This window comes from Globicephala melas, chromosome 14 (assembly GCF_963455315.2).
Source record: "Globicephala melas chromosome 14, mGloMel1.2, whole genome shotgun sequence".
In the NCBI taxonomy this organism is placed as follows: domain Eukaryota; kingdom Metazoa; phylum Chordata; class Mammalia; order Artiodactyla; family Delphinidae; genus Globicephala; species Globicephala melas.
Genome location: NC_083327.1, coordinates 30858934 through 30884177, shown reverse-complemented (window position 1 = coordinate 30884177; position 25244 = coordinate 30858934). Strand labels below are relative to the sequence as shown.

The 25244-nt window shown below is 44.2% G+C and overlaps 1 protein-coding gene and 1 pseudogene across 36 annotated transcripts in view; one reads left to right on the top strand and one right to left on the bottom strand.

The window, feature by feature from the left end:
• FAXC (failed axon connections homolog, metaxin like GST domain containing) overlaps positions 1-25244 on the top strand; it is a 120186-nt gene that overhangs the window by 31339 nt on the left and 63603 nt on the right. For all 36 annotated transcript variants that reach the window (XR_009558712.1, XR_009558711.1, XR_009558710.2 and 33 more), the window contains one exon: positions 5525-5748. Coding sequence is in view for 7 of the 36 variants with exons in the window: in XM_060283387.1 (XP_060139370.1) it covers positions 5525-5748 (224 nt within the window). In the remaining 29 variants the exon portion in view is untranslated. The remainder of the gene's footprint in view (positions 1-5524; positions 5749-25244) is intronic.
• LOC115867010 (small ribosomal subunit protein eS12 pseudogene) lies at positions 22243-22655 on the bottom strand (annotated as a pseudogene).

Sequence of the window (25244 nt, the reverse complement as noted above, 5' to 3'; positions counted from 1 at the left end):
AGTTTCTCACATGTGTACTAATAGTCACTTCTGCTATGGGCCAGGCCTCATGTTAGGTTATAATGAGGGATATTGTCATTAAAACATCAGAGGTCTGCTTTTCTTTCCTGCCTTCCTAATCTGCTTTAAAAAGGTTTGAGCAGGGTTTACTCTTCTGTTCTAAGATAATCAATATTGAAGAAAGAAAAAACCTCTCTGACCTCATTTTGTAGGAGAGACCAGATACATCAGTTGCGATAACGAAAATGAGTATCAACTTCCTGAGAGAGGCTCTCAGAATGAGAAATTATTTTAATTGCTCCACCTGGTCTAGTTCCCAAATTGGCCTTCCCCGTCCTCTCCAGTTAATAATTCATGATTCCTTGTGCAGTGGGCCTCTTCCCAGTGGAGAGTGAAGAGGCAGATCCCAGAAGAGAATGGTGGCAGCCCCTTCTTCATTCTCCATAGACATCTCTCTTTCCATTTCTCTGTGTAAATATTGTCGGCCCTTAGAAGCACTACTTAGCAGAGGCTGGCTCAGAAGTGAAGGCTTTTCATTCAATCGATAATTCATTCTTTCAGCAAACTTAGTGAATGGATGACTACCCGTAGCTGGCACTGTGCTGGATGGGGGCGGGGAAGCAAGGTGACGAGATGCCGTCCCTGTCCTCAGGTGGCTCACGGGGGAGGCGGGCACCCAGCTTGCATAGTGGCCAGCGCCGGGGGAGCGTTTGAAGAACCGAGGCCAGGCAACCAGCACCTGCCGGAGCGATGAGGGGAAAGCTTCCTGAGGAGATGGTGCCACAGCAGAATCTAGGGCCGATCAGGGTGGCAGGCGAAGGGGCCAGGTGCGAGGGGAAGATGAGACACCCCAAGAAAGGGGTGTCTGGGGGGGCATGTGTAATTCTGTGTGGTGGGTGCACGGGAGGTGATGCAAGTGTTGGGGTCCGGCTGTGGGAGGGGTGGGAGGCTGGCGTGCCAAGCTAAGCAGCTATGGGGAGTTAATGGATGACTCTGAGAGGCAACAAGGTACCATTCGATTTGTGTTTTAGGAGGTTTTTTGTGGCTGCCTCGGGGGAAATGGATTTCTGGAGGGCCTTGAGGGGCTGTCAGGAGACCTGCAAGGAGGCCACTGCCCTCAGGGTTGAGCAGTGGTGCAGCCTGCATTGCAGTGTTAACTGAGTTGGAGAAAAGGGCAAAGCCACAGGGTGACTGGCTCTCAGGAGTGAGGCGTGGGGAGCGGTGAACAGGAACTCCTGGGGTTCTTTCTGGTTTGGGTGAAGAGTAGCAGAACTGGAGGAAAGCAAGAGGGTGAATCCAACTTTGGAAATGTTGGTTTGAGCTCCCGAGGCTCCTTCACACGGATCCGTGGACCTCAGGGCAGAGGTCTCATGGGCAGTCCTCACCCTATGAGTGACGTGTAAGAAGGTGGAAGGAATAAAGAGAAAAATCTTGGCAACATGGAAGAGGTGAGAGGAGAAGCAGTAGAGACGTAAGCTAAGGGAGAATTCTAAGAGGATGATAGTGTTGGCTGCTGCAGAGAGTTCAAGAAAGATAAAGATGGAAAGAAAATGTATTTGAACTTTGCAGTAAGAAGGGATTGTTGACTTGGACGAGAGTGGTTTCGGTGGAGTGGTGGGGATGGAAGACCCACCACGTGGAGAGTTTTCAGGAAGCTTGGGTGTGGGAGGACATGGATTAGTGGTTGTTATGATATGGAAGCATGCATGAGTGATGTCTTTGACCTGTAGAAGTTGACCTGACATTGTCGTTTATACACACTTTATGGGACTTGACCCTGGAAGAGCCTGCCTGGCCCTCATTTGCTTCTCTTCCCTGATACTGGTCTGTAATTTGGGGCACAGGGAGTAAAAGAGAGGAAAGAAATAGAGAGCAGGGTGGGAAAGAGAAAGGAAGAAGGCCAGACAGTTTCTGAGGTTACTTTTAGCTGCAAAATTCTGAATCAACCCAGTGTTTCTTCTCTGCCCTGCATCTGACCTGCTAACGCAGGTGGAGAACCTTACACCATTGCATCGGGGCCGGGAGGCGTTTCTCGTCCCTGCTCAGCTGTGTGGCCCGGACAGCAGCTGCCTCCTCCCTTCCCGCCTGCTCCTCTAACCTGTTGGTCTTCTCAGACTCTCTTCTCAGTGCTCCGTCCTCGTCTTCTGCCTGCGCCCTCATTTCCTGCTCTCAGAGGAGACCAAGTTCATCAGGCGGGAACCTGGAACCTCTCTGCAGCCCCTCACATCTCCATCTCACAGAGAGCGGTGTCCCTACTTCTCTCCAAGCTGGCCCTTCCAGCCTGGCCTTCTGGTCTTCTCACTTACCCTTGAACTAGGTTTCTCCCAAACCACTCCTTACCCTAGAAACTTTCTTAGGCGACCTCAGCTCCTCTTACAGCCTTGAAACTGCCACCGCCATGCCCCTGCCCATAAATTCTTTCTCTTGAGTCTAAACCTATCTTGTGAATTCGCAACCTTCGGGACATCCTCCCTTGGAGGTTCCATGGAACCTTCAGATGCAACAGGTTAATTCATCTTTGGTCACCTAAATCTGTCCCACCTCGTGTATGCTGGTACTGGTTACCATCCACTCCAACCATCAGCCTGGGAGGTGACTTCCTCTGTGGTTTCTCCACTTCCGGTCCTTTCCTCACCTTGCCACACATCTGATTATGTTTCTCGTCTGCTTAAAACCTTTTGGTGGTTAAATTTTGCTTTCTGAATAAATCTTAGCACCCTTTGCATCAGACCCCTCCTGACCCAATTCTTGCCCACCCTTCTAGCTTCAACTCTTACAAGCTCCCTCAGGCATCCCGGACCCCGCCTGCCCGTCCTGAAGTTCTTGCAGTTCATAGAGCAGCCAGGGCTCTTCGTGCACATGCCTCTGCCTCTGCTTCATGCTGGTGAACTTCTGCTCATTCTTCAAGATCAGTTGTGCTTGTGATAAAGCCCGTGCAATTTGTCTACAAAGAATGTAATCTTTTTCACATCAACCTGTCCGTTTAGAGCCACCATATTCCTCATTTTTATGCTTTAGATGCTTCCTGGATGCTATCATTACCTGGTCATACTTAACTTAGGATAATTTAGTTTTATTCTCAGATCACTGACTTCCAAAATAATCAAGGATGGTAGAGGCCTTTTATTGTGAATTTAGATCTAGTACAGTTAGAATCAAAGTGCTGATTATTCCGAAGAAATTTGAAAATTGACACCCTCATGACTGCAGGTATAAAAAGAAGAGGAAATAGAAAAGTGTTTTGTTTGCATGTGTATAAAGAATCTATTAGAATAAATGAAATCTTTTATATATTAATTAATATATAAAATATACACATTAATATTAACATATAAAATATACATATTAATATACACACATAAAATATATACATTAATATTAATTAATATCAACATATAAAATATACATACTAATATTAATTAATATTAATACACACATTAATATTAATTAATATTAATATATAAGATACATATTAATATTAATTACACATTAATTAACATATTAATTAATCACCATTGCAATATACTTTTTCTACATATTAATTAATCTACATATTAATCACCATTGCAATGTACTTTTTCCTCTTTTCAGTCAAAATTTCTTTCCTCCTCAATACTTTATTTTGAGATCCTTAGAAAAAGAGGTACACAAATATTTCTAACAAGATTTGTAAGCATCTTTTAAAAAGCTAATAAAGAAGAGTTGTGGTAGTAGTACAGAGTATGTTGGAATTGGTTGTGGGACTTTTCAGTAAAAATCAGGAAGGCTTCAAAAGGTGAGAGAAATCTTTTTTTTTTTTTCTTATTTTCATACTCAGGAAAGAGCACTGAAAAGAATAGAACTATATAAAATGATCAACATCTCAGGGCCTTATTTTCCGCTTTTGTTTCTTTTTCTTGAGGTGGAAAGTAGCTACAGTTGGCTATCAACCCTTGCGTTCTCTCTGTAAAAAATATTTTCATTCCTCTGTTGTTTTCCAAGTGACCATTACTGCTGTATCAACCAACAGTGGGAGTAGGGATGACTCCAGTACAGCTTTTATTGCTCACTGTGAGGAAAAGCTAAAACATCTTCTGCCTGTACGCCTACAGCTACGTTTTTCTTAGCCTTCAGTAGGAAAACCTTTTAATTTCTATCTACCAACACTATGAACCATAAAAACATTCCTACGATTGCCCAGGTTCAGAGAACAAACTCAGCAAAGGCCTGGGTATTGCAACCAGCATAGCACGTGAGCAGTGAATAGCTGCTTAGCTGTACACACATACTACGCAGGAGCCCCTGGACGGGTGGGTGTTTGCCATGAGCACCACCCAGATGGGAAGACTGATCCAACCAAGTTCCTTTGGTGTTCATGCGCACTCGAGGGTCCTGGAGAGCAAACCGAAGCAGAGAGCTGCCTTTCTGGAGAATGAATCATTTATGTACTATTTATAATTTATATGGTTATAGTAAACATAGACAGCTATACCTATTCTCTGATCCTGTCAAAAAGATTTCTCTTTAAAAAATCCTTTCATATCAGGAAATATAAAATGCATACACAAAGTGTATAAGATAAAAATGTGCAGCTTAATTAATTAACACAGAGCATAAAAAAGAATAATGCCATTTGCAGTAACATGGATGGACCTAGAGATTATCACACCAAGTGAACTACACCAGACAGAGAAAGACAAGTATCATATGATATCGCTTATATGTGAAATCTAAAAAAAATGATACAAATGAACTTATTTACAAAACAGAAATAGACTCACAGACATAGAAGACAAATTTATGATTATCAAAGGGGAGGAGGGATAAATTAGGAGTTTGGGATTAAAATACACACACTACTATATATAAAATAGATAACCAACAAGGACCCACTGTATAGCACAGGGAACTAAATTCAATATCTTGTAATAACCTATAATGGAAGAGAATGTAAAAAAAGAATACATGTATATAAGTATATATATATATATATATATATGTATAAAACTGAATCACTTTGCTGTACACCTGAAACTAACACAACATTGTAAATCACTGTAAAAATTAAAAAAAAAAAAACCCACAGAGCACAGACCTTTGTAACCATTACTTTGATCAAGAAAGAATGAAGCCAGCACCCCAGTCCTTGCTGCCTCCTTCCCGATGCCCCCCACCCCGCCACGTAGGTACTCACTGTCTTGTCTAAAAGCCTTTTAAAGTGGGTGTCTACTTGTTTTCTGTGGGGCTGGCTGAGAGAAAGCAGAAGCATGGCCTTGGGGGCTGGGGGATCTGTGGGCAGCTGCAGTTTGGTGGGATGGTAGCATGGCAAGCTATCTGCGTTTGTCACTGTTTCTCCCTCAGGCCCTAAGTCCAGGCATGGACTAGAGTCTGTTGTAATATCTGCCGTGCAGACTGCTCTTTGGAAAAGCTGCAACGATTCAGTCCTCCAGAGTGTGCTAAATTCCCAACCCCTCACTGGAACTTGACTCTGTGGACCTGCTATATATCTAACGCACAGTAGTAACTTGTTTCCACGCAATTGCAGGACCTTAGCTTATTGCCAGTGGGTGGACAATCTCAATGAGACCCGGAAGATGCTCTCTCTTAGTGGTGGCGGTCCCTTCAGTAACCTGCTGAGGTGGGTCGTGTGCCACATAACGAAAGGAATCGTGAAACGCGAGATGCACGGCCACGGCATTGGCCGCTTCTCAGAGGAAGAGATTTACATGCTGATGGAGAAGGACATGCGGTCTTTAGCAGGGCTTCTGGGTAACGTACCATGTCTTCTATTCTATATTTTCTATCCTTACTTTTTGCATGATTAGTAAAGCACTGTTAGTTTACTGACTTAAAGTTTTATTTTTGTTCGTTTCTTTGCTTCCACATGTAGGTTGCAGTCGCACCATTTAATCAAGTCCCCTAATTTTCAGGAGCACATGTCTTTTTTTTTTTTTTGTGGTACGCGGGCCTCTCACTGTTGTGGCCTCTCCCATTGCGGAGCAGAGGCTCCGGACGCGCAGGCTCAGCGGCCATGGCTCACGGGCCCAGCCGCTCCACGGCATGTGGGATCTTCCCGGACCGGGGCACGAACCCGTGTCCCCTGCATCGGCGGGCGGACTCTCAACCACTGCGCCACTAGGGAAGCCCACTTGTCTCTCTTTTTAATCACTAGAGCATGACTGTTTCTAGTGTGGCGTGGCCTTGTGTAAAGAGAACGTGGAACATGGTGTAGCATTACTAACTAGCTGTAAGTGATGCTGGCATTTCTGAATGTGTCGTGAGCCAAGGGGGATTTTGAGCAAGGAAGCTCTTCTATTTATAAACAGGTCAGGGTAAAAGGCTGTTTATAAACACATCTGCTCAGAAGATGCGACTGGGTACTGTCAACATCAGGCTAAGAGAGATGCTGACCCAGCCCGAGTACACGTGCAACATTTGACATTTTCTCACCTCTTTCATTTCCCTTTGTAATCCGAGTCCTCCTCTTATTAGCATGTTTTAACTCTTCTGATTTTGTATTTACTGCACCCAGTGGGTTTAGCTTGTTGGGAAGCCTCTCAGAGAGAAGCACAGAGCGGCCTCTGTTCGTTGAGGTTGATGCTGTCTGGACCTCCTGGTGCTTTGCCTCCCTGGGCCCAAGTGGGCCTGCCTGATGTAGGTATGAATGGAATTTGCCTCGAGTTTGCCTCGTTCCTTTGGAAACTTAGTATCAGACTCTCGGCCTCACACAGAGCAGGTGCACAGAGGGCCATTTCCTCCTAGCAGCAGCTCTGTCTGCTCCTGGCTTCCTTCCCAACTCACGCTGCTGGGAGCCCCAGAAAGCCAGGAGTGGAGACCCTGAAGTGATGACAGCTCATCTCTAACAACAGTGTTCGTTCCTTAACTAGAGTGGGGTGATCGTCTCCCTTCTATAGAGCATTTTTGGTTGGGAGAACCTGGGGGCAGGGTGATAGCAATAATAACGATAACGCCAGTGTCCCTCTGGTATTTAAAGACTCGGAAGAATGCTTCCACCCCAGTGATGGTGAGATGGGAGACAAGTGAATCACTGATGGCTAGGCTGTCAGTGGCAAGTATTCACAACAGCATCCCAAGTCCAGGTGATTTTCTAGGATGAGAAACTGAGTGGGTTACTTGCAAAGCTGGATTTTACTAGAGTTATATTCTGTACGGGGGCCCAGGGAGCAGTCTAGCTTTGAACTCTATCAGAGGAGAAGCACTTTTTCTGCATTTGGGGAGGGAGAGGCTCTGGGGCTGAACATCATAGTTTTTCTTACTAAATGAGGCAGAAAGCAGCGATTTCTCCCTTCACCCAGGGTTATAGCTTACTTTTTTTTTTTTTTTTTTTTTTCGGTACGCGGGCCTCTCATTGCTGTGGCCTCTCTCGTTGTGGAGCACAGGCTCCAGACGCGCAGGCTCAGCGGCCATGGCTCAGCTGCTCCACGGCATGTGGGATCTTCCCGGACCGGGGCACGAACCTGTGTCCCCTGCATCGGCAGGCGGACTCTCAACCACTGCGCCACCAGGGAAGCCCTGTATAGCTTACTTTTAATGTCCAGCTGCCTAAGAGACTCAAAATGACTTTGTATTGAATTATTTCAAGATTTGGGGAAATTGTCCAGGGATGTATTTGACTCATTAGGATAAATTAGTTATTGCTGTTTCAGTTCAACTGACTTCAGTGATTTGACACCTTCTATGTGCCAGGAGCTGGGAGATTGATTACAAAGATGAGTTAGAGCTTGTTCCCACTCTCAAGTGCCTATAATCGAGTGGGAGGGATGAACCTATAAGCCAGGAGCAGGCAAATTACAGCCCATAGCTGGTGACCTATTGTTGTTGTTGTTTTGTTTTTTTAAATGGCCTGTGAGCTAAGAATCATTTTTACATTATTACAATGTAAGGAAAAAATCCAACAGAGATCAAATGTGGCCTGGGTAGTATCTACACTTTTTACGATCTGACCCTCCATTGAAGAAGTGGTTACCACGCACAAGTGCACGAGTCGGGCTGCGGTAGGGCCTGTGATAGAGGTCTGTGCTCCCAGGGGCAAAGAGGCAGGAGGACCGTGCAGGGCTCTAGGAGAGGTGGCAGCAACTGTGTTGGCTCAAGAAAGTAAACAGTTGTCCCCATGCAGAAAATAAGGAAGGGTCTCCCAGGCAAATCACGAGAAAAGGAGTCCTGGGTGAGGGGCATTTTGGGATCATGGTTGAAATGAAGATCAAAAGGTAGTTGGGGCCATATTATAAAGGGTAATAATTATCATGCTCAGAGATGTATACTTTATCATACAGGAAACACGGAGGTGGGAGAGCCTGACAGCATAGCTGGACAACATGAAAAAATGATATCTTCATGTCGGAAAGGAGGAGTCAGAATTATTATTTACTGAAATTAAGAGATTAAGTAGCTAAAATAATGGAGAATCAACTAAAGTTATAACAGCTAATGGGAGTGTCCAGTAAGTCTGCAAAGGTTACAAGCATGCAGACATCTATAGTTTTCTTGAGTATGCCAAATAAGCAATTAGAAAATATAATTAAAAAAATCCATTCACAATGGCAATAAAAATTTCAAATATTAGAAATAGAATTTGTCAGAAATATTTAGTATCTAGAGAAATAAAAATAAACAATCCTAATAAGAGAGAGAAGGATTTTTAGAAAATGGAGGGTGTACCTTGATTGATTGATTGATTGACTCATTCGAGAGTGATGACCCGAGAGCCAGAGGCAAACCCCAGCTTCCGCACTAACTAGCTCTGAGACCCTGGGCACATTTCTTAACTTCTCTAGGCCTCAGTTTCCTTATGTTTGAAATGGGGACAATCACCACGAGAAGAAAAGTAATACATGTAAAGTGCTCAGAACGGTGCGTGGCATGTTGGAAGCAATTAAACAGCAAGCAAGTTAAAGTACAAGGAGGAGAGGAAATTCAGGAAGGAGAGGTTCAAGGTGCTGTGAGAGCTGATAAGGGGGTCGCCTAGTGGTCAGTGCCAGTCCCTGTTTAGTTCTGCGTGGTCCCCTGACCCCTCTTTTTTTTTTTTAATTAATTAATTAATTTATTTATTTATGGCTGAGTTGGGTCTTTGTTGCTGCGTTTGGGCTTTCTCTAGTTGTGGTGAGCATGGACTACTCTTCCTTGCGGTGTGCAGGCTTCTCATTGCGGTGGCTTCTCTTGATTCGGAGCACGGGCTCTAGGTGCATGGGCTTCAGTAGTTGTAGCATGTGTGCTCAGTAGTTGTGGCTCACGGGCTCTAGAGCGCAGGCTCAGTAGTTGTGGCCCATGGGCTTAGTTGCTCTGCAGCATGTGGGATCTTCCTGGACCAGGGCTTGAACCCGTGTCCCCTGCATTGGCAGGCAGATTCTTAACCACTGCGCCACCAGGGAAGCCCGACCCCTCTGTTTAAAGCAGAGATACCCTCCACGTGGTAGGTACTTGATTGTCACCTCAGGCAAGAAGGGCACACATTGTCTATTTCCATCCTCCGCCCCAAAGGGTAAGAGTCTGAAGAGAATGAAAGATGTAAAAATTAAAGACAAATGTTAGGTTTTGGGAAGCAGTGTGGGTGGAGGCAGGCAGCCTTGTGGCCGCACAGGAGGGAGTTCTGGAGTCAGATCCCTGGGCTCAGACCTTGGGCTCCACCACTTGCCAGCTGTGCAACTTCACATGAATAACTTGTTTTTTTCACCTGTAAAATGGGGGTCGGAAGCTAGAGAGTGTGAGGACTAAAGGTGCTGATTTATGCAATATACCTACTACAGTGTCTGGCACATAATAAATGCCAAATAAGTATTAGCTATGACCATTATCACTTTTACAGATTTTGTATGTAATACAAGTTCACTAGGAACATTGTTTTCTGGGGAAAAAAATGTTTGTGAAGAAAACCTTTTTTCTGATTTTTAAATTTATTAGTTAATTATAGAAATTTGAGGGACTTCCCTGGTGGTGCAGTGGTTAAGAATCTGCCTGCCAGTGCAGGGGACACAGGTTCAAGCCCTGGTCCAGGAAGATCCCACATGCCGCAGAGCAACGAAGTCCATGTGCCACAACTACTGAGCCTGCACTCTAGAGCCCACAAGCCACAACTACTGAAGCCCACGTGATACAACTACTGAAGTCCGCGTGCCTAGAGCCTGTGCTCCACAAGAGAAGCCACCGCAGTGAGAAGCCCGCACACCGCAATGGGAGGAGCCCATGTTCACGGCAACTAGAGAAAGCCCGCACGTAGCAACGAAAGACCCAACGCAGCCAAAAATAAATAAATAATAAATTTTTAACAAAAAAGTTTTAAAAAATAAAAATATCAGAAAAGTATTTAAAAAAAAGAAATTTGGTAAGGTTCAGAAAAGCATAGAGAAGGAAGATTAAGTCCTTAATCTTACAATGTACTGCTAACCACAATTACCATTTTGGTGTGTATCTTTCCAATATTTTTATGCATAATTTTGAATCTTATATATGATTACCTGTATTATATATGTGTGTGTATTTGTGTACACACACATATATAATCTTCCAACCTGTCTTTTCCCTGTTTAATATATTGCACATATTTTCCTCTATTATTAAGTATTCTATACCATGCAATTCCGTGTGACTGGTATCACATTTGATGCCATAAAAGCTGACTAAGATTCATCAGTAAAACTCTGTTTTGCGCTCTGCCTCGCTCATATTTCTGTCCTGTTATTAATCCTGAGTCTACAGGTATGCACATGAAGTGGAAGGAAAATAAGACAGAATGAACGTAAGAAATATGTAGCTGTATCCCTCATTAGCATAGAGATCCCCAGCTGTGGCCATTAGAGGTGAGATTAAAGTAAGAATAGAGGATGGAATCTGGTATAAAGGAACAGCACCCCTTTGGCTGATGAGGAAACCGAGGCACAGGAAGGTTGAGTGACTTGTCCACAGCTGCGCCAGTTGTAGAAAGTGGAGGCAGGAATCAAATCCAGGCTGTGGGACTCTAGTCCCCTGCTATTTCCTGGCCCAACAGCTACCCTGCAGTTCCTTGGGAGCTGAGACTTAAAGTGGAGTGTGTGTTATGTTATGTCAGGATGACTCCTTTAGAGCATTGTCTGAAGTTGCCAGAACTTTAACTGGCAAGTTAAAATGTCATCTCCAAGGTACAAGCTGTTTTATGATGCTGATCTTGGAGGCTGAGAGCAGCACAAATTATGGAGTCTCATCACTGATGTCCATTTCCTGGGCTTTGTGAGTTGAAGTCACCCCCATCCTGAGGAGGCTGGCTCCCAACAGAGATGTGTTAAAACTCCAGGTTGAAGTGTACAAGTACTTGAGGAGAAAAGGTCTCCTTTTTAGGAGCTGTTATTGAAAGAGTCAAGTAATAAGGTGGAATTTGTAAATGAAAGTGAGAAAAACAAGCTGATTCCCAGCCAACTATACTTGATTAATATAAAGTGAAATGCACTTTCCCCTCCTGGTCTGAAGCCTTTTGTTGAGTCATGAAAATGGCTTGGGGAGTCTTTATTTTTCAGAGTCTTTGTTGCCATTGGGTTGGCACATGTCAAAGAGCCAAATCTGGGCTTCCCTGGTGGCGCAGTGGTTGAGAGTCCGCCTGCTGATGCAGGGGGCGTGGGTTCGTGCCCCGGTCTGGGAGGATCCCGCGTGCCGTGGAGCGGCTGGGCCCATGAGCCATGGCCGCTGGACCCGCGCGTCCGGAGCCTGTGCTCCGTGGAGGGAGAGGCCACAGCGGTGAGAGGCTGTGTACTGCAAAAAAAAAAAAAAAAAAAAAAGAGCCAAATCTATTGGTTATTTTAATAAACACCAATGTGTGATCTTGGCTATTTATTAAAGAGGAAAGGGATGCAAAGTAGTGCTTCCTTTCAAAGGCAGCAAAGTGAGTCACTTGCCACATGTGCTTCATGTCACCCTTTTCAGTGTGTATAGTTACAATGTGGTATAATTTTTCAGAATGATTGTATTTTGCTATTGAACTGAAAAATAAAATCATTTAAAATTTATTTATTTGTTTATTTTTCAGGTTGTAAATAATTTCATTTTTTAAATGCATAGATATTCAACTGATCACTTAGTTCTTTAGTTAAATAATATATAGAAGATTAAAACTGGCTTTGTGATTAGTAATAGAAAATCTCTAGCCCAATTTTAATCAGAAATGCCTTTGGGGTTCCATCCCTCCAGACTGAAAAACCTTGCTATGGAGCAGAAGTGGTGATGCGGTATATTAACTTTGTATCCTGCAACTTTACCGAATTCACTGGTGAACTCTAGTAGTTTTCTGGTGGCATCTTTAGGATTTTCCATGTATAATATCATGTCATCTGCAGACAGTGACAGTTTTACTTCTTCCTTTCCAATTTGGATTTCTTTTATTTCTTTTTCTTCTCTGATTGCTGTGGCTAGGACTTCCAATGCTTTGTTGAATAAAAGTGGTAAGAGTGGTTATCCTTGCCTTGTTTCTGATCTTAGGAGAAATGCTTTCAGCTTTTCACTGTTGAGTATGATGTTAGCAGTGGGTTTGTCACATATGGACTTTATTTTAAGAGAGCTGGTCTCAGAGAGCTGGGACTCCCGAGCAGGAAGCCGGGCTCGGTAAGAAATAGATTAGGGGTCTTGTAGCTGCAGCACGGGAGCTGCTATCTTTGGGGAGTGTGGCTTAGTTTGTTGCCAAACTTTTTCTGCATTAAAAAAGAATATTTATCTATTTACTTTTGGCTGTGTTGGGTCTTCGTTGCTGCACGCGGGCTTTCTCTAGTTGCAGCGAGCCGGGGCTACTCTTCATTGCAGTGCACGGGCTTCTCATTGCGGTGGCTTCTCTTGTTGTGGAGCACGGGCTCTAGGCATGCAGGCTTCAGTAGTTGTGGCATGCAGGCTCAGTAGTTGTGGCTCGCGGGCTCTAGAGTGCAGGCTCAGTAGTTGCGGCACACGGGCTTATTAGTTGCTCCACGGTATGTAGGATCTTCTGGGACCAGGGCTTGAACCCGTGTCCCCTGCATTGGCAGGGATTCTTAACCACTGTGCCACCAGGGAAGTCATTTTTCTGCAGTTTTATGCTCCATGTCTTGTGGTTCTCAAGCTTCTCCTAGTCACAACGTAAGATCGCAGTATGATGCTTTTGGAAAGCAGCTTTTGTCAGGTGGACCGGAACTGAGGGTTATTAAGGAAAGTTGAGGTGGCAGCTCCTTGTGTGTGGCATTGGGGGTGGGTTGAGGCTGGATCTGAATTTCTTCTCTTGTCTCTAACTCACCCTCGGGCTCAGGCTGGGGAAACAGGCCGCAGGACGGGGGTGTCGGTGGTATTGATAGTTCAGACTATTACAAAGGGGTCTTAAAGAAGCTGTCCATTTACCTGATTGTGACGAAGCAGCACAGAGGACTGAACTCTAACGTTTGTTTGCTTTTGACTGGACTTTTATAGACCCTGCATGGTGACATAGCACTTACGTCATGGGAAAAGCAAATGAATAACTGGCAGCTAGAGTTGATCTGGGAGACAATCATATGGGGGAGCATAATAAAGGTACAGTTTCAGTTATGAGGCTCAGCCGGGCACTGTTGGTGGGCAATAAATAACTGCTGGATGAATGAAGGAAAGCATGAATGAACGTCAGGACACGTTTAGCAGGCAGCCAATGTGGCAGTCCAGGACCTGTGGATCTGAGAGTACTTTCTGAGTGAAAAATTGAAATTTGTGAATGCTTTTAAGAGCATTCATTGTTTGAGCCCAGAAATAGTGCTGGGCTCTCTAGGTGGAAACTGCAATTTCCTATCAAAGAATGTTCTTTTCAGCCATGGCCAGAGACCTTAGGAGGGAGAGTATACTTGTAATAATTAGAATGCAGACTGAAAGGTAATGCCTTTGACTTAGGACTGTATGAGTCTGACTGTATGGGCACACATGCCTTCAGCTCTTTGAGAGGGGCTGTGAGCAAGTTGGGGACAGCCCTGGCTACTAGAACTGCCCCCTGAGGGAGATCTTGTAATATTTATAATAGCAACACTCGTGAGAAGTGCCACCCTGGAGAAGTACCAGGTGCAATGAGGGCATTTTTTTGTCAGGGGAAACTGATATGGTCAAGACTACTTTGAGGGGATGACATTTAAGCTGGGCTCTGAAGATAAACGGGGGTTAGGCAGGCATGTGTGTGGGGAAGAGGAATTGGTTGCGGCAGGGAGGAGATGAGCATGGGACGTGGAAGGAACTTCTCCCGTGAAGGCTCTGAGTGGAAGAGCAGCTGGGAGCCTTCAAGGAATGAAAAGATGGCCAGTGTATCTGGAAACTGTGTGAGAGCAGAGGTGTGGCATGAGGTGGAGGTAGGCAGGGGCTAGATCATACAGGCCTTCCACGTCACGTAAGGAACGCAGGCTTTGTTCGAAGAGCAGTGAAAGCCATAGGAGGTTGAAAGTAGGGAAGAGGCGGGACCTTATTTATGTGTAACCCGCTGGAGGGGCCGAGGTTGGGTTCGGGGCCCAGTGAGGACGCTGGTGCAGTCCAGGAAAGGTAAGATGGCGTTTGGACTACGACCATGGCCATAGAGTTGGGCATAACATTTAGTGATTTTAAATGTGTGTGTGGGGGTGGGAGGTGGTGATGGAGAGGGCAGGGGTGAGGAATAACCAAGTTCTCAACACGAAAATGGAGTAATAAGCAAAGTAGCCATTCCCAGAGCTGGGGATCACTGGAGAGAAGGGGGCGATCACGAATTTCAGTTGTGGATATGCCGAGTTTGAGATCCTGGGAGACAGGTGCATGAGTGGAGAGGAAGTATATGAAAATGGCAGCCTTTTGAATCGGTGGAGAAAAGATAAATTAATTCAGTGAAATGGTGTTGGGACAGCTGGCTAACCATCTGGAACAATATAAGTACAATCCAGACTTTGTCATATACCTGAATAAATTCCAAATGGATTAAGCACTTCAGTGTAAAAAATAAAACTGTAAAGATGCCAGGATAAAATACGGGAAACATTTATATAATGTTAACTTGGGAATATTTTTCTATTAATGTCACCAAAGGGAGAAACTATAAAAAGAAAGGTTGGATTGGTGGATTACGTAAGAAAAAGAAAGCAAACATCACCATAAATAAAGTTAAAATTGAAATGGTAAGTTGGAAAATGTTTGTGACATGTGACAAAGCAATATTACTGAACTTGTGAAGAACTTCTGCAAGTCAGTAAGAAAAGTGAGTGCCTGAAAGGGAAAATTGGGCAAAAGACATAAAAAGGTAATTTGCAAAAATAATACAAATAATAAACACATGAAAAGTGTTCAATTTCTTTAGTAATCAAAGCAGTGCAAGTTAAAAAATCAGGCACCACTCTGTCAATCAAACTGGCAAAGTTTTTTTGTTTAATAGTGTGAAGTAGCTGCAGGGGTGTGGAAGAGGCACTAACCTCTGTTGGTAGGAATAAAAACTAATACTTCGGGCTTCCCTGGTGGCACAGTGGTTGAGAGTCCGCCTGCCGATGCAGGGGACACGGGTTCGTGCCCCGGTCCGGGAAGATCCCACATGCCGCGGAGCGGCTAGGCCCGTGAGCCATGGCCGCTGAGCCTGCGCGTCCGGAGCCTGTGCTCCGCAACGGGAGAGGCCACAACAGTGAGAGGCCCGCGTACCGCAAAAAAAACAAAAAACAAAAAACCAATACTTTCTGAAGTTGAGTCTCACAGTTTCGAAAGTCATAAAATTGTACATATTTATCAATACAGCCGGCTGTCTTTATCCACCTGGGTTCCGCGTCTGCAATTCAACCAAGCGTGGCTCCTGTACTATGTTTAGGATCCGAGATTGGCTGAATCTGTGGATGCGGAACCTGCGGATATGGAGCGTCGAGTAATGGACTTGAGCATCCGCGGATTTTGATATCTGCGGGAGTCCTGGAACCGATACCCCAAGGTACGACTATTTACTAAATAATTAAGCCTGTTGGGGTTTTTCCTAAGAAAAATATTACAAAGATTTTTATCTATAAAGAAGATTATAATACTGAAACATTAAAATCTTATGGTTATTAATAGTATGGATTTTTTTTTTTTTTTTTTGTCCAGAGTGCTCGGTTTTTGTTTGAGATGGTAACAGGAAACTTAAGTTACTAGGCACTCACAACTCTCTCTTTCCCCACCCTCCTCTGCCTCCCTTATATTGTCAATTTTCCCTTCTTTTAGGGCAGCTCAAGGTTTAACCATGGCAGAGCACATAAAAATTGGTGTATCCTTAGGTGCCCACTTATGGATCGTTTGTGAGTAATTTGCATTTTTCTCTAGAAAAAGTGATGCATTTCATCAGTTCTTTTTGGTCACAGGCATACCCAAAGAAATTATTATTACTGCCAAGGGTGCTCTATAGAGCTGAGCAGAAAGCTGTAATGTCAGGAGATTGAGGTTTGTGGTTTGTAAGAGAGCTCAGGACATTTAAAAGTTTTTTTAAGGATACGAAGTTAAGTGACAGCAAGGATAAAGTCTTAACACTCAACTCATAATTTGCTTCTATATAGAATGTTGAATTGAAATCTAAACTAGGTGAGAAGGTCAAAAGAGAGCATTTCAGTATTTTTTAACAACTAAAAACTAAGAAGCAAACTATTTGAACATTATTTTTGTATCAGTTATGCACCGGGTGCTATGCTAGACTCTTGGGAAACAAAGACGAATAAAAATGGTGTTTACTTTTAGGAAGCTTATAATATAGCAGAGCTCACGTTTCTAGGCTCAAACAATATCCTTGTATGTGAAGAATTTCCCATGTGATCTTGGAACTCTGATTGTAATCTTTCAGAAATGAGGAGGCCAGGAAAAATGTCAGAAGATGGAGATAGGAAATCATCCCTGTTTCCAAAAGGGAATGGAGAAAGTAGATTCTCATAATTAAATAAAACACTAGAATGAATTATTGAATAGATGGCTGGTTTTCTTGAAGGACTATTATTGGTTCATTGTGAATAAATCATACCAAAAAGGACTGTAGTCATCCCTCGGTATCCACTGGGAATTGGTTCCAGGACCTGCCGCTGATACCAAAATGCTCAGATGCTCAAGTCCCATAGTTGGCCCTTTGTATCTGTGGGTTCCACGTCATTGAATTCAACCCACCTCGGGTCACGTATGTATATAGTGTATTTATTGAAAAAAATCCGCGTATAAGTGGACCTGCAGCAGTTAAAACTCAGTGTTGTTCAAGGATCAACTGTACTATGTTTTCGTGACTTGCTGGTCCTACTAACTGGATAGACGATCCCTTGATTTCTTCAAATCACTGGAGACTGTCTCTCATGATATGCTTGTGCAAGATGGCTGGTTTTTACAGGGGGCTTCGTGGATGCATATGGTGTCACCAAGGTTTCTTGAGAGGTCTGGTTGGGGGGTGGGGAGAGCGAGCCCTTGATGGCTGGATCTTTCCACCCTTTCTTCACCTAGAGCAGCTCCTCTGTTATCTGTTTATGTATTGGGAATCTCTTTCATTTTGTTTGATAGAGAACTTCTCCTACCAAAGAAAAAAGTTTGAAAGCCCCTGGATTAATTGTTGGTGGGTGCATGCTTGGTTGAGTATCTGTAACCTCCACAGTACCCATTAATGGACTGATATCACCTGAATCTCCAGGGACACTGCTCTTGACTTTTCTCAAAGACCTGTTGACAACTTCAAAGACAAGCTTAATGGTTTTCGAATGACTCCACGTGGAAGGATAGCTAAAAATTGGACAGAAAAATCGGGAATCAAAGCTGTCAACCTTAAGAAGAAGAAACCTAATAGGGATAAATGTCAAATTCTGTACTTAGGTCCCCAAATTGAATTGCACAGGTGGGGAGAGGCATATGAAAAAAGATTTAAGGATTTTAGTTGACTTCGATCTCAGTATGTCACCAGCCTGATGGGCTTCCAGAGGTGCTAATAAAAACCTAGCCTGTTTAAACAAAGCATAATGTCTCGGCTTAAAAGTTGTTTCCGGGGCTTCCCTGGTGGCGCAGTGGTTGAGAGTCCGCCTGCTGATGCAGGGGACGTGGGTTCGTGCCCCGGTCTGGGAGGATCCCACGTGCCGCGGAGCGGCTGGGCCCGTGAGCCATGGCCACTGAGCCTGTGCTCTGCAACGGGAGAGGCCACAGCAGTTAGAGGCCTGCGTACTGCAAAAAAAAAAAAAAAAAAAAAAAAAAAAATTGTTTCCTCAAGGAAGCCTTTCTGGAACTTTCTCCCAGAGTGTGTCAGGCAAACCTGTTCCATGCTCCCAGGCCCCTGGTACTTTCTTCCCCAGAGCACTTCCTGTACCTTCTCTGCATGGTAGGCTTGACTGTCTCCTCAGCTGGACTGGGCACCAGGCCTGGTGGGTTGGTTTCTGCCTCTAGGGTCTGAACAAACGCCTGGCACACGTTAGGCTTTCAGCAAGTGTTTGTTGAACAAAGGATGCAATTGTCAGTTCTGGGAGCCATCTTTTAAATGGAATGTGGCCAAACTAGGGTGTATTCAGAGAAGGGTAGTTAAGAAGGTGGTTAGTCTCAAAAAATTTTCCTATGAGGAATTTGAATATACTGGGCATGGATAATGTGGAAAAGTGCAGATATAAGGGTCATAAACTAGCTTTTTTCAAGTGTTGAAAGTGGGTAGTGACTTAGGCATTGTTGCAGGTGATGGGCGTGTTTGGGCAGAGGAACGGAGGACAGAGGGGGACTGGGGTGTGTATGAGATTAAATAACAGATTGCAACTCAGGGTAAGACAGCACTGTAGAGCAGACCCATCTAAAGTTGGGAGGGCTTGTCTTATGATGTGGTTGGAGCTGCCGTTTTTTGGAGTCACCCCCTGAGGGTGAGAACCACTATCAGAATAGCTGAGGAGTCTTTTTACAGGCAATAAGATGTTTAAGTAGAAATGGTCTCTGGGGGTCCTTTCAGTTCTGATGATTTGGTGATTTTATATTCATTCTCTGGAGAGAAGAGCAGAGACAGTTTTCCAAGTTATAAAACATATAAAATATGTTTGTCATTTACTGTAGGGCGGGTGTGGGTGCTGGAAGGAGGACAGGTGGGTAAAGAGCCATGGAAGGGGCCACATGAGGGAACTGTCTTGGTTAGGGTGACCCTGGGTGGGTCTGTCTTCATGGCTCTTAGCCCAGTCCTTCCTTCTTTCCGTGTCACAAACCTATTACGCAGACTGCAGGGGTTTTTTGTGTGTGTGGATAAATTTTAGACACTGTTTTTAACAGCATCCTGAAGATGTTGTAGTCTTACAGCACCCCTGAGAGAGTTATTTCACAGAAGGGAAAGCCAAATGAGGGTCAGAGAGACGAGGGAACCGGTCTCGGGCTGTGCAGCTAATGACAGCGCGTTTCTTTTGCTGCAGGACAACTTCTGTATATTTGCATTGGTGGTTTGTTAAAATCACCTGCAAGAATAGTAATAATTTGGCCTGGAAACCATAAATTCTATTTTTACCTGTATTGATTGGGTCCCCATGAGTGCTTAAGCTTTTTACAACTTCATATCGGAATCCGATGCTAACTGAAGTGAACTGATCTACTCTGAAAGATCCTTACATATTATTCAGTAACTCTAAATTGCTTGCAGTTGCTAATGGAGAGGACCATTAGATCAGATGCTCAGAGAGCAGCAGCTCTTCTCTTCAGGCATCGCATCCATTCCAGACTTCCAGAAACAGGGAGCAATGGAGGCCTGGGGGCCTGGCCATCTTAAAGAACCAGGGATTGGGGGGGGGTCAAGCCCTGCTCATCCTAAAGTGTTTGCAGGACTTCCCTGGCGGTCCAGTAGTTATGGCTCCGCGCTTCCATTGCAGGGGGCACAGGTTCCATCCCTGGTCTGGGAGCTAAGATCCCACATGCCCTGCGGTGCAGCCAAAAATAAATAAATAAATAAAGTGTTTGCATCGTTATGGGGAAGAGGCAGTTGTGGCTCATTTCTTTTCCAGGTTCACTGTTGCTATCTCAGTTGGTAAAAATATGTTGATTATTCACGAAAACAAAAAGAAGTTACTTTTAGCAGATTAAAATGAAATGCTAATCAGTGCTGAGTTCTTGGAAATCTTTGTGGCTTATTTAGCAACACAAATTGGTTGATGTAATTCTGACAGAAGCAGTCTGTTTTTTGCTTTATCCTGGGGGTGTTCCAGCTGTTTCTTCCCTGAGAAAAGTGACTTTGTGTTTAAATTTTCAGGGTTCCAATTCCTGAATGATTAAAATAAAAGAAAAAAAGAGGAAAAAGATTCACAAGATAGTGCCATGTAGACAATAGATTCTTAAATCTTATGTAGGTATGTATGTGTTAGGGATGAGCACAGAATGAGAAGGCTCAGTGCTTTTCCTGAGGTATGGAAACCCTCCGCATTTGTGTCGTGGGATTGGGGAACTTTCCCTTTCCACTCCTCTCTAGTTCTTGTGGCTGGACTAACACACAAGACAGATTAACAGGAGAAAAAGAAATTTTCATTTGCGAACATGCAGGTCTCATAGAAATGGTACCTAAGAAGTGGCCAAGGAAGGGAGCTTTTATATTTTTTAGACAAAGAAACAATATGCGAGAAATTGACAGAACAAAGAAACTTGGGTTTTGGGTGCTCAATTAGTGAAGAATCTAAGCAGGGTTTGGGCTTGGGGTAGTCAATTAAAGACATAATGAGGTTTGTTTATACAGGCTTCTCAGCCCTGAATTCCCTGTCTCTGAGTGGTAAGGGTGTCCTTCTACTTCCAGAGGCAAGGAGTGCACCTTCCACATGGGAGATTGGTCTCCTGTTTTCAGGAAGACAGAGAGGAGGGTCAGAGTGTCCATCTTGCATTGGCCATTTCTTAAGTGACTTTAATTCAAAATAATCAATATGCCACTGTGACATATTTTGAGTGGCCTGCCCTGAGTCCCAACAGTGTTCTTTTGGGCTGATTTGACTGAATTTGACAAAATTCATTGACTAGACTGCCTAACTCGGGAGGAATTATAATTAAATGGTGACTTGATGTATCCTAGTACAGTAAGTCAGTTGCTTGGTCCTTGGTGAACCAATCAACATATCTTAGCCCACCTCACTCCCACACTTCAGCATTGATGCCTCCAGACCTCAGGCTTCTTCCTTCTTCCCCTTCCCCCCACCCTATTATTTCATTTGCTCCTTCCCAAATTTACTTCCCTCCCACTCAGCCTAGCCTGAGATCCGTCAGGGAAGCTGCTATCTCCCCAGTGTCCTCCATCCCTCAGCCCAGCCCTCGTGGTCTGCATCCGGCAGTGCTCCGGGCAGCTGGGAGGCCTCCCTCTCCTCGCTGCACTCAGTTCCATCCCCTCCACCCCTTCCCCTCAAGTTATCTCTTCCCTCTTTCAACGCTTCTTTCTTTTTTTTTTAAATAATATGTTTTATTTTTAATTTTTTTTACAGCTTTATTGGAGTATAATTGCTTTACAGTGGTGTGTTAGTTTCTGCTTTATAACAAAGTGAATCAGTTATACATATACATATGTTCCCATATGTCTTCCCTCTTGCGTCTCCCTCCCTCCCACCCTCCCTATCCCACCCTTCCAGGCGGTCACAAAGCACCGATCTGATCTCCCTCAACCCTTATTTCTTTACAGCCTCCTTCTACTTACCATATAAGTCTTCCCTGTCTAAAAAAGATACCACTCCATACCTCATTATTTTGTAATAACCTATAAGGGAAAAGAATCTGAAAAAGAATATATATAACTGAATCACTTTGCTGTACACCTGAAACTAACACAACATTGTAAGTCAATTATACTTCAATTTAAAAAAAGTTAAAAAAAATACCACTCCACTTCTGTCCTGTCTCTTGCCTTCCCTTCACACAGAAGTTTTTTATGAAATGAATCAGTAGTCATTCTCTTCACTTATCTCCCATTTACATCATGAACCACTGTATCCTGACCCCTGGCCCCCAACCCACCTGTCTGCAGAGCGCTCTTGAAAGGGTAAATAACACCCTGCCTTTTTGCCAGATCTTATTAAAGCCAGATCTTATTGCCTGCCTTCTTAAAAGACTTATTTTTCTTTTGGCCTTTTAGTTATTAATTATTATTATTTTTCAAGAGCCAAGTTTTTTTATTTGTTCATTTTTTTTTTTTTTTTTTTGCGGTACGCGGGCCTCTCACTGCCGTGGCCTCTCCCGTTGCGGAGCACAGGCTCCGGACGCGCAGGCTCAGCGGTCATGGCTCATGGGCCCAGCCACTCTGCGGCATGTGGGATACTCCCGGACCGGGGCACGAACCCACGTCCCCTGCATCGGCAGGCAGACTCTCAACGACTGCGCCACCAGGGAAGCCCTATTCGTTCATTTCTTGCATTTGAAGTAGTTCTCAGTGACATCCTCGGCCTGACTGAGACTCTTTGCCTTAGTCCTTGGCCACCACGCAACTGCAGCAACCACTTTACGGAGCTTCCCTCTCTTGTCAGTTTTACAGAGGCCCCCTCATTCCCCTAGTTTCTTGTTGTCATCCACTTGAATTAGGTTGATTTGGTGTTCAGCAAAAACAGCCCCCACCGGCTTGACCCACACAAGCTCATCACACGAAGATGGACGCGAGCACACAACGATGGGCTTGGCGCTGGTCTAAGGCTTTGGCAGCTTCCCGAATTCCACGTGCGAGGCCATCGGTCGGTGAGGGTGGTCTTCGGTACCTCCTGTAAAGTGTTCTTAATGTCTGTTACGCCTTCCAGCAGCAAATCAATGCCTTCCTCAGCCATGGCTGTGGGTTACGGGTGGAGCTGAAACTGGAATACACCCGCCAGCTTGGTGGCAACAGGGAAAGAGAAACTTTTCTTTATTTTAGTTTTTAATTTTGGATTTTTAGAAGTAGGAAACTTTTACCTGAAGGAGAGGCTTTGAGGAGTCTCTTCCCTGCTGTAAGGCTGATGGAAATGACATTTCTTGGGTGTGTTGAAGTACAGAGGATTCAGGCTTCCTCTTCCCCCGGAGGCTTCATCCTCCATTTCAACTCTACAGATTTCTGGGCATGAGATGAGGAGGCATTAGTCTCCTGCTGTTTCAGGTGTCGCCGGATTGTTGGCTGGGGTGTGTGTGTGTGTGTGACCTTCTAACACATGCAGGTGCATACTTTTCATGTATTAAGTCATTTACTACTCACAGTGATCCTGTCCGTGGGGAAACTTAGGCACAAAGAGGAAACTTGTCTGGGAACACCCAGCTATCATGGATTTGAACGGAAGTAGTCTAGGAGAAGCCAGAAATCATTGCCGAGCACTTTTTAGCCTTTATCTTCCTCATTGGCTCTCTCTGACCCTTTTTCCCTGCTCCCCTTTTTAGGTTCCTTAAATGTTGATTGGTCTCAGAAGTCAAGCCCCCCACCCTCTATTCATCTCCTGAATCCAGCTGTTTTCTGTATCTTCACTTAGACGTCCCACAACCACGTGAGATTCAGCACATCCCCAAACAGAAAACCCCTCACCCTCCCACCGAACCAGCATCCCCTCCTGTGGCCTCTCTCTGTGAATGGCACTGTCCTCCATTCAGTTATTCAAGTTGGGTGCCAAAAGTCCTTCTAGATTGCTCCTTCTCTGTTGTCTTCCACCTGGCTTTCAAAGCCCTAGACTGCCTGGGCCCTGCCTTCTTTCCAATCTCATTTCTTAACCCTCACCCCTTGCCCACTGTGTGCCAGCCATCCTTGTCTTCTCTCCGCTTCACAAACACAAGCTTATGCTGACCCTGGGGCACTTGTCTTAGCTGTTTCCCTTGCCTGGAATTCCCAGTCTCCAGATCTGTGCATCGGTAGATCCTTCTCGACATTCATGTCTCTGGGTAAATTTCAGCTCCACAGAGAGGCCTTCCCTGACCACCCAGTCTAACACAGCTGTCAGTCACCCTCTATCACATCACCTTACTTTAATTCTCTACATTGCACTTATCACTGGCTGATGCTTTCTTATTGATTGATTGATTTGTTTATCATCTCTCCATGGGATGTAAACTCCGTGAGAGCAGTGACCTTGTCTGTTCTGTTAGTCCCAGGATCCCAGTACCCAGAGCTGTGTCTTGCATATAGTCAAAATAATATTGATAAGAGCTGACATTTGTGAGCATTTCCAGTGTGCTTAGGCAGATAGTAGTACAATATATAATACCCTCATGTGGTAATATGTACTTTCATAATAATATACAGTGTGTATATTAATTATATAACATACAATATAATACATATATATTACACATATGATATATGTATACTATGTAATATAAAATACCTACTATATACAATATATATCATATGTACATTATATGTGTGTGTGTATGTATATCCTCATGGTAATATAATAACAATACCTATCCTCATATGGTTTGGTGAGAATTAAATGAGGCAGTATTAGTAACATCTTATTATGATTATGATTGTCATTAGTATTATTATGCCTGGTTTGTAAATGAGCAAACTGTGGTACATAGTGGTTAACTACCTTCACAAGATCACGTGGCCGAGACATGGTGGGGTCAGGCTTGGACCCAGGAGTCTGGCTGTAGAGCCAGATGCTCAGTAAGCTCGCTGGGACCTCACCGAACACCTTAACCTCTTAGCTCCTTTCTGCCCCACAGCCATAGGAGGAGCGCCCAATGTCTGTTGCCTGGATTTTGCCACAGATTCTTAGCTGATGTCCCAACCTCCAGGTCTGCTTTTGAATTCTACTAGCGTGGTCAATCTAAAATGTAAATCAGAACTCTTAGGCTCCCAGGTCTCTTAGACTAAAATCCAAACTCCTTTTCTTCATAAGCTGAATTCTCTTCACATCTCTGCCCGTATTTCCTACTTCTTCCCCATGTGCACCTTTATTCCTAATGCACCAAATTACCCTTGGGTCCCTGAACACACTGTGCTGTTCTGCAGCTTCCTGCAAAACAGAGGCTGTTTCCTTTGCCTTGCTTAATTTGACAGATTCTCAAAGCTTGTTTCTATTAGAAACTTTCTTAGTGTTCTCCCTAACCTCCTCCAACCCCATGGGGCTGCCTACATTGGGTGTTCTCTTCTCTCCTGTTTCACTTTGTGCACAGTTCGATCATGGAAGTACTATATTGTACTCTTCTGGGCTCCTGCTATGCTCCCCTACCCCCCAACCTCCAGCCTTCCCTCAACCTTTCCTGTGGACGTTATCATTTTGACTGGCTTCCCTCCACCCCTGGCACCTAAGAGAAGGCCTGGTAAATATTAGGCACTCAGTAACTATTTGCTGAATGAATACTAACTTCCTAAAGGAATTTGAGGCAATCCTATATAAGACAGAGCATTATAATATATTCAACATTAATACAAACATTTCAGAAACCAA